The 9,830-nt window shown below is 34.8% G+C and overlaps 1 protein-coding gene across 1 annotated transcript; it reads right to left on the bottom strand.

Moving 5' to 3' along the window:
• Positions 1-1,525: 1,525 nt before the first annotated feature.
• On the bottom strand, positions 1,526-9,603 carry LOC132178823 (glutathione S-transferase zeta class). Its single transcript, XM_059591378.2, has 11 exons — positions 9,463-9,603; positions 9,281-9,386; positions 9,028-9,084; positions 8,749-8,834; positions 8,556-8,627; positions 7,515-7,568; positions 4,790-4,865; positions 3,756-3,817; positions 2,956-3,015; positions 2,138-2,265; positions 1,526-1,748 (listed from the first exon to the last, which is right to left on the bottom strand). The coding sequence occupies exons 1-10, from the start codon at positions 9,463-9,465 to the stop codon at positions 2,155-2,157; spliced, it is 687 nt and encodes a 228-aa protein (XP_059447361.2). The 5' UTR covers positions 9,466-9,603; the 3' UTR covers positions 1,526-1,748; positions 2,138-2,154.
• Positions 9,604-9,830: the final 227 nt, after the last annotated feature.

Below are 9,830 nucleotides of genomic sequence, written 5' to 3'. Positions count from 1 at the left end.
ATGAAAGCCATGTAATAAGATTGACTAGAGAGAGCAACCTATATATAAATTAATTTCCATATATAACCTCTTGCTCCGATTTCCAACAAAGTGAGTTGTTTGTCATATTAATTTGTTAATGTACGGTATGTAGCCAATTATACCAATGATAAGGATGATAATAACAATAACAGTTAAGTTGTACGCCGATATATGATAGCAATCAATTAATAACAATAACAATTGTGCGAAACCGTGCATCTGCTATGCACAAAGCATGAAAGTCAGCCCCAGTGGCCTTAATTGGCGGAACTGTCAGCATTGACGTAGTAACCATGACCGGACTTGGTCATGTGTAGGCAATAGCATGACATCAGAAAGCCATGCACAAGCTAGAATGAACCACCCTCTACTCTTTAAAACATCGTTTCTCAAATACATACATGCAAGCTAATTATTTCCTTCATAGTTTTATAAAGTCAAATAGCTCCCTCAATCCTTCTTCTTTAACTCACTGCTCTCTGTAGCCAACTAGTACGCCTCATCCTTCCAACTCCAAACCATAATATTTACATCTCAACTTCTTGTTAATGCAGATTTCTGGTGAAAAAATAAATACCATCTTATGAGACGTCAATAAAATTTGCGATATGGCGAAGTCAGTAATTGACTGCCACTAGCAGAGACTTTTATATTACCAAACAAATGGTAAATATTGCCAATGACCTGAAGAAGTTAAAATGTAGAGATTGAAGAAACAAAATGAAGAGATTGATGGTAATATTCGAGTCTTAACTCTTGTATTTTGTTGTTCGTAAGGCTTTAAAGATCTTTGCCCCGCCTCATAAAAGAAAAGCTTATAGTAATAATTAAACTTGAGTTTATATTTGGATAAATAAATTAATTCTAAAAAAAGTTTCTAAAAGGTGCTACAAATTTGATAGATTAAAGCTATATACTACATTTTTACCTACAATTATCCCACAATGTTAATGTGGCAGCTCCAACCAACTTTTGATATTTTTTTTTTTTGATATATATATTTTTTTTTTAACAAAGAGTAATGATAAAAATTACACATTTTTATCCTACAATGCTGATGCAGTAATCCCAACCAACCCTTGGATTAGTTTTTATTAAAAATAATAATAATAAATTCAAGAGTTATATATGACCGTCACGCCAGCATTGTGAGGTAGTTGTAAGATAAAAATGTGATATGTAACATTTCTCTTTTTAACAAAGACCGATCCAAAGGTTGATTGGGATTACTACATCAACATTGTAAAATAATTATAAGATAATGTAATTATAGCATCAAATTGATATACAATTGGAGGAGAACAATAATAGGTACTTTTTTTATGACAGTGAATTTCTCTAAGGTATGGCCACTTTGTGTACCTCCCATTATTGGGTAAACCTCGAACCCATGTAAAGCGCTCATTCCACACGGATCAGGTAATACTCCGATTTTGCCAACGGGCTGGCCCCAAAAATTTGTTTACATCCAAGAAAATTCTTCCTTGGAGCCTTGGACCAATGCTACCAACAAAAATAACTACTACTTTAGTGAATAAAGCAAGATGAATTTCAGGAAATTCAAACAGGCCAAACCAAAAACCGTTAATTGTATGTATCAATTCAGTCTCAACTTGTATTAACATTATTCCACACGATTCCATGATGTAAGGACCTTTATTTCAACACCTCGATACAAACATGCTCAGAGATGCCTATCCTGAAGCTTGACCACGTGGCACTTCATGCTGCAATTTTGAGAATGGAATTATAAGCTTGATAGAAAGATAGTTTCAGTTGAACAAGAATGACAATTTCAATCAAATTTATACGGCCAACCAGCATATATAAAGAAATAACGCAAAAATTAAAAATTGAAATAATAAGTGTCGCACACAAATAGAACCCCATATGATTGGAAAATTTGAGTCTAGATTTGTAGCTTTAAACCTTGGGTTTTTAATCTATCCAGCAAAGACTATTTCATCTTCCTTTTTTCTTTTCTTTTTTTCAAAAAGCTTATTGAAAAGATATATGCTGGTCCTATCTTCTGGAATGTATATATATGTATATGTACTGGACACCTGATGGATAAGAAATGGCTAATAATTGCTGATTCTGCAATGTTTGTACACACCTCCTCAACCAATTCGTTTAACAAGTGCTTGCAGGAGAAGCATCTGGCTGCTTTTGTGGCATAGCATCTTGAAAAGCTGGTATTTCATTGTATGCCTCATTCAACCTGGATAAAAGAGGGAATTGGGTCTGCAGAATAAAATTGAAAGAGTGAAAGTAATCCTGTCAGCATACACAGATAGAGAAATAGTGTAGACCCTAAATTTCAAGACTACTGAATATAGTCGTTATCATGAGAAAGATAGAGAATTTCATAATCAATCTTATAATAATTAAACAAGAAGATCGAAGAAGCAACAAAAAGGGAAAGCAATACAAAGCTAATGAAGCCAAAAATATCCACAGCAAAAATTCTAGCTGGTAGATGAAGAAGTTGAAATATCTCAGACCAGAAGAAAGATGTACACTGGCCGAAGAAGAATATACAAGGTCATAGAATTTTCCAAATTCTGTAATTCCACAAATTCTTGATGGCCAGGGTCCAGTAGCATTTACAACCTAAAAAGAAAAACTATCCTCGTATATGAACGCTATAAACTCTAGGTCCATGACAAAGTGGAGCTGCTGTTCATTCAACAAAGTGTAAATGCAGTATATCAAAGAAAAAGCTTGTAGTAAAGCAGATTGCCGATAAAGTTAATATATTTAATGAAAACGTCAGCCATCAACCCCTGCTTTTTCATTTTTACTTATTTTGCACTTTTTCTGAAGGAAGAAATATTGTTACTAGTAAGACCGCTACTGTTTTCCCCACTGATATAAATAAGAGATATTTCCTACATAGGTAGCTGCCACATTAATTTATAGAATGAGCACTACCATGTTCACGTTGAACCTTTTAGTTGCTGCATCAAGCTGAGGCGCTAGAAACAAATCTGCCTGCAATAATAGAGAATGCATTATATTATATTTTAAAAACTACCTTAATTCATGAATGAATTCCACTCAAGCTCTTGTACTGCAGCACAGTAAAAGCATACCGTGCGATGTGCAACTAAGGCATGTAGAATATAACTGACATCAGCACTATTGTGTATATTCATACACTTATGTCAACAGCCTAGACCTTAGAGTTGAGTTTGGTGCCTTCATGTCTCGGAATCCATAATTTGGGAGAACAACCATCTTCAGATTGCAGCCTCAAAGATTGAGGAGTGAGTTCAGACATTTTATTTTGTGTTCTGCTGCCAGAAAGGTAGCAGTTGGTCTCAATACTTGAGGTTGTAATAACATTACGAGCTAGCAGAGGAAAATCTTTCAGTGTAAAAGATAGAGCAACTTCAGGCTGGTTGACGACATCCTTAGCAAAGAAGCCCAAAGGAATATTGCAATATTTGGTAGTAAATTGAAGATTTCAGAGAGAGGCATTTTTTTCAGTCTTTCTCTGTGCATAGCCACTTTTAAAATTAGTTTAAATGGATCTCTCGGGTTTAAGATTGTGTGTTTAGGGTTAGGTACCTAGTACATTCAAAAGATAGCCAACTTAGAAGAAAGCATACTTAGGAGCTGTAATACATCGGTAGCACCTACCAAACGCCCTAGAAAATGCCTGCACACAGTACAGTATCTACTATATGCAAGTTCACAGGCACATACACAGACGGAGCAGGAAAACAAACCATGAAAACTTCATCTCCAGTTGCATATCGTCCGGCATAGTCTTTTAACAGCTTTTCAAGTGCTGAAACAAATTGAAATAGTGATCAAATTAAGCCCAAACCGCCATTCAGGAGCAGAAACTATCACATAGTGACACAAAAAGTTCACATATGCTGCACAAGGCCAGGAGAGAATCATAAGTCGTTAGAAAGATCAAGATACACAAAGAAAATAAAATTATGTGTTCAGCATTTGTTTCTACCCAGTTATTCCAATGATTGGTCTTTGGATATATGAACAGTGACTTGCTTATCCAAACAAACAAATTGATATGATCCTTCCACCAGATCTAGAATCCATTGTGCACTTAACATGTCTTCTACATGATACAATACTCTATCTAAGCACTTTATTAAAAAACAATACTCTATCTCAGTAGAAAGTCCAAGTTATGTATAATTAAGCTCCCCTGAACCTCTATGAGTAATGAAAAACTAGTCGCACAACATAGAAAGTTGAAGTTATATTACAAATTTGATATCAAGTCTATTGATAATAGACCTAGCTGATACTGTTAATCTTGAGAACTGCTGACCATGAAGATAGTTTGGAACTCATACAGATAATTAAAATCAAAGAATTACTGTAATCAGGCGTATCTCCAAAATGGCTTATGGAGGGACTGAATGCTCAGATTGTCGCTATATTATAACTCAATATTATTTGCAAAGACTATTATCAGATATCTTCCCCTATATCTTGCTAAAATTCTGTATATATCATATTCATTCAATGGCTGTGTGAGAATTGGTATTGTCATCAGCTTATTGTGAAATAATGCTTGGACAGCCATCCATAGCTGAAGCCATACCCAAAAGGTCTTCAACAACTCTAGTGCCCTACTTCTAATGTATGAATTCAACCCAGCCTTCAGACAAGTAACATTGAACTTCAATTCCACTTGTCGTGTCTAAATTGGTATGTCTCTTCTCTGAGGGTGAAGGGAGTGGTGGGAAGCAGGATTGGGTTCAGCGACAGCTTAGTGAAAGCTTACCTGCAAAGCCTTTTTCAATATGCTGTTCAGCCCAAGAAATTTGCTCATTGGGACCAACTTTTTCTTCAATGTACTTCTGTAAATGGGAAAAGCAGAAAAACAAAATTAATGTCATATATGTTCTAACAATGTCATAGACTCATAAATAAGGTTGTAGTCAAGCTGAGCTAAGTATTAAAAATTTAAGATTAGTTTGATTAATTTTGTTTTGACTACGAGTTGCGCTTGAGCTCATCACCAAACTGAATTACATGTTCAAGCTTAGTTAATTTATTTCTCAAATAATCTCAAGCTTGCTCACGAGAGCTTAATTAACGCATTCCTCTCCTCATAAAATGGTAATACCAGTATTGAAATTTTGTACTTTTCCATAAGTCCAGGCTAATTAGAAGCTACTATTTTGTCGCTAAGTTTATATTGTTCAAGTTAATTAAATAAACTAATTTTCATATATGAACTTATGAAATTAACTTCTAATTTTCATATATGAACTTATTAAATTTTCATTAGCCAAGGCATGGTGGGGTAGATCAAATTAGTTGGATTCCCTCGAAGAGGAAAATTTTTTAGGTGAAGTCATTCTACAAGGTGAAGACTAATTCAGCCCCGGTGGATGGCCCGTGGAAGCTTATTTGGAAGAGTAAAGTTCCTCTACGCGTAGCTTTCTTTGTATGGACGGCGGTTATGGGAAAAATTTTAACATTGGACAACCTACAAAAGAAGAACATCATTGTGACGAAGTGGTATTGTATGTGCAAGAAGAGTGGCGAATCTATTGATCACCTTTTAGTGCATTGTGAAGCTGCTGTAGAGGTATGGAATATGATTCTTCAGCTATTTGGTATAACGTGGGTGATGCCCCGGAGTTTGAAGGAATGCTTGGGAAGTTGGAGAGGGCAAAGGGGAAAGCGGATAGTCATGCACCTTTGGAGGATGGCCCCTTTGTGCGTAATGTGGTCCTTATGGAGAGAAAGGAATGCGCAGAGTTTTGAGGATCGTGAAATAGGAACTATAGAATTGAAGAAAATGGTGCTCCAAACACTTTTCTCACGGAGGGTCTTGGGGTATTCTTTGCAAGCTTCAACGCTTACGGAATTTATAGATCTCTGTGCGTCCTTTTCAGTTTAAAGCTTGTATAGTGGGCTCTTTTGTATACTTCTTGTGTACATGGGTTGAGCCCCTTGTGCTTTTAATACATCGACTTTACTTATTAAAAAAATATATATATGAACTTACGAAAATTAAATTCACCAACCTTATATTTATAACACGTGTAAAAATTGCTACCTCGGTTTCTCAAAAAAAGAAAGATTCCCTATTTAGGTTTTTCAAAGCATTTTGATTTACTCCCTCCATCATTTTTTCCATCAAAATTACTAACGGAGTTGCTGCCCATAAGCACGTCACTAGATCAGGACAACCAAGTATAAAATTTGACACGTCATATCTACAATATGTGTGCAATTTCAATTATATCCTTCAAAATAATAAAAATATCAACAACCAAAAAAAAAACAATGAAGAAAATAAAAGGGACATGTGAGGTGGTGGGTGGAGGTGCGACCCCCACCCAAGTCCCACATAGATCTGACTTTCTCCTGCTTTTCTTTTTCTATTTTAATTATTTTTGTGGGTAAGAAGTATCAAATTTAATACATGGCTATAGTGACCTAGCAAAGTGCTTACATGGCAACAAATCCTTTAGTAATTTGGATGGCAAGAAGTAACGGAAGGAGTTATTCATAAAGTTTTGAAATCCTAAATAGAGAATCTATCTTTTTTTTTTTTTGGGAAAAATCCACTTTACCCCCCTGAAGTTTCAAAGGTTTTTCAATTTGAACCCCAAAGTTTAAAAATTGGCAATGTACCCCCCTAATGTTTCAAAAATTTTCAATTTAAACCTTCCATTACTAATTTCCGTCAAATTGGACGAAAATCTATGAAATTACCTAACTACCCTCAGGCTTTTTAAAAAAAATTTCCGTCCAATTTAACGAAAATTAGTAACGAAATGTTTAAATTAAAAATTTTGAAACATTAGGGGGGTACATTGCCAATTTTTAAACTTTGGGGTTCAAATTGAAAAACTCCTGAAACTTCAGGAGGGGTAAAGTGGATTTTCCCTTCTTTTTTTTTGTAGAAACATAGTAATTTTTAAATGTGTTAAAACCTAAAGAGTAATTTTTTTTTATTTTCCCTTCATATAATTTAATTTTGAGTTCAAACTATGAGTAATGGTACACGCACTCCCATTCCTTCACTCCCACTCTCACACACCCTTAGGCGGCTCCCCCTCTCACCATTAAATCAAAATCCAATAATATTCTATCCCAAATCTAATGGTGAGAGTGGGTACCACCTCAGGGTGTATGAGAATAAGAGTGGAAGAATGGAAGTATGCGTAGCATTATTCTCAAACTATATCTCTCTCATTAAGAAGAGGTTTTTTTTTTTCATCTTTTATATACTTAAAATGTTATCATTACAAAATCACAAATAATAAAAATTAAGCTTTACGATTTTATATGAGTTGATCATTTAATAAACAAGCTTAAATCTTTGTTTAGACTCAATTCGTTTATTAAACAACTTAATCTAGTTTATACTAGTTGAGCTTGGAACTATTAATAAACAACTTAGTTAGTTTGCAACCCTAATTATGCAAATATTATCTCCATTATAAATAATGGATATATAACCACAAAAGTTGCACTTGGCTACATACCAGTATAGCTAGATTTTGAAGAGGTTGTATGCTTGAGGAAACAATACTGGCAGCCTACATATCATGTGGTAAAAGAAACCCCATTAATATCTGAATCTGAAACATACTTGAAAAACATTGGCGAATAGTAGGAAAAATCAGATAACACTTGTGCCTGATTACATCAGGAAACTCAAACCATCATTACTATTCCAGCATGTATCCCCTCGAGGCTGGACCAGAAAGTAAATCTAAAGAAGGAATTTTGTTACATATTATCTACCATGTAAAAAAACAATCCTTTTAGTACTATTAATCATGCAGAATACAACTAAGTGCAGGTGTGTCAAAAATGTTTAGGGCACCCATATACTGGACATTACTTCAGAACAACCACAGCAGACACATCCATCCTTGTTAATGTGTATCCAGGTTTTATTTCAGATTTTTAACTCTCCATGGGTCATGCGGCCGTGCACTGATCTCCAATATTAAGACTCATAAATATCTAAGCTTATCAATGTCCATGTGTTAACATTCTTTCATTTATGTTTTTAAGTACTTCCAAATTTCTTTGAAAATTATGAGTGGTACTACAAAACCCACTTCTACCAACTTCCTTATTCATGATACGGTTATAACTCTGTGTGAGTCACTAATAAATGCAAGTACTGGAGTCACTTCCAGACAATAAGTAAACAGTCTAAGTCAGAATTCACATTTTTTAACAAGAGAATTTGATGTAATATGTAGAGCTCAATGAATATGGGTTCTTAAGCTTAAAGTCATATAAAGAGATAAGCTTCACCTTACAGAAATCTATTAGTTTGAGCATAAGAGAAGTTGGTTAAGAAACTATGTCATGGCACAAAATATGCACGGCGACCTCCTATGAGTGAATTGCCGAGTATAATTTGCAATTTCTCATGTGCAAGCACACAGATTCTTGATTTAGCCAAGAATCAATAATCAATCCATTCGTGCTGGTTAATGATTTTTTTTTGTGACAAAGTGATATATTGAAAGTTAAAAAGCAAAAAAAAAAAATAGATGCAATATTACCTGGTAATTGATGCCTCTTTTCTGAAGATCTCGAGGCAACAATGGATGCTGAGGATATTTCTCTTCTAAATACTGCATGCATTACAAAGTACAACAAAAACCATTATAGGAAAGATTGAAAATTGACAAGAAGGGGGGTGTTTGATGAGACAGATGGTAAAGAAATTGTGAAAAAAAATTGCCACTTATATACCAGTATGATGGCAAAAGAGTCAGAAAGTACAATATCTCCATCCACGAGCACCGGTACGTAACCAACAGGATTAAGCTTTAAAAACTCTACGCAGCAAAAAAGAGACTGCTTTCAAGAGTTTTTAAATTATAGAGAGATCAAATTTAGTAGAAGGGGGAATTATGGAATGCATGTAGATCTAGCAATAGAATTCATTCAGGCATTTGAGAAAAAAAAAAAAAAAACACATGCAGAGGCTTTGGAAATAATAAGAAGAAGAAAAAGAGAAGCAAAACCCACCTGGACTGAAATGCTCTCCCTTCACCAAGTTAACTGCTATGTTCTCGTATTTCAGCCCTATATATGTATTACGACGAAATTGAAAGAGTCAAACAGTACTGGGTCAATAAAATAGTAGAGGGGGTTTGCATAATGATCGACTAACCATAAACTAAAGTCAAAAGACAATGATTTGAAGAAATTAAAAGAGAAAGTGAATTGAATATAATAGAATAGAATAGAATTGGGGGAAAAGAGGAAGCAAAGGGTTTACCTTTCAAGTTGAGGGCAATACGAACACGGCGGGAGCAAGAACTCCTCCAGTACGAATACAGCTTCAGCTGATTCTTATCGCCATCGCCATTTCCGCCTCCACTCGCCTAATCAAAAAATCTTCATATACTAAAAATACAAGAAAGATAGAGAAAACTGATTGCAATTTGTGATAGCGCGTACCATGACCCGCTCCAAGTAACAAAGAAGGATAATTCAATCGATCAGCGATTCCTTTTTGCAGCTCTTGATTTGGTTTCCCTTTCCCCTAAACAACGCAACACAAAATAGCCAGCGTTGACGCACTATATTGAAGGGGTTAGCCTGGCCAGCCACCCCTTAAATTCTGTTCTTTTTTGAAAAAAATAAAATTAATTTTTTATTTCATATGTAATAAAATCTGGTATAGGTTTTTTTTTTTTTTTTTTTTTTTTTTGGGAAATTTCACTAACGACCCCCAAACTTCCACCCATTTTAAAATACCCTCCATAAACTTCAAAATCTCTCAATTTAGTCTCCTGAACTTTCAATTGCTCTTAATTTGGTCCCTT

Source organism: Corylus avellana, chromosome 4, assembly GCF_965113065.1.
Source record: "Corylus avellana chromosome 4, dhCorAvel1.hap1.2, whole genome shotgun sequence".
NCBI classification, from domain to species: Eukaryota; Viridiplantae; Streptophyta; class Magnoliopsida; order Fagales; family Betulaceae; genus Corylus; species Corylus avellana.
This window is presented reverse-complemented; position numbering and strand designations above follow the sequence as displayed.

Coding starts and splice junctions, on each gene's coding strand:
- LOC132178823 (XM_059591378.2), bottom strand. Junction 4,866..7,514: donor TTCAAAATCTAGCTATACTG/GTATGTAGCCAA, acceptor TCCCATTTACAG/AAGTACATTGAAGAAAAAGT. Junction 2,266..2,955: donor AAAGGTTCAACGTGAACATG/GTAGTGCTCATT, acceptor TTTATTCTGCAG/ACCCAATTCCCTCTTTTATC.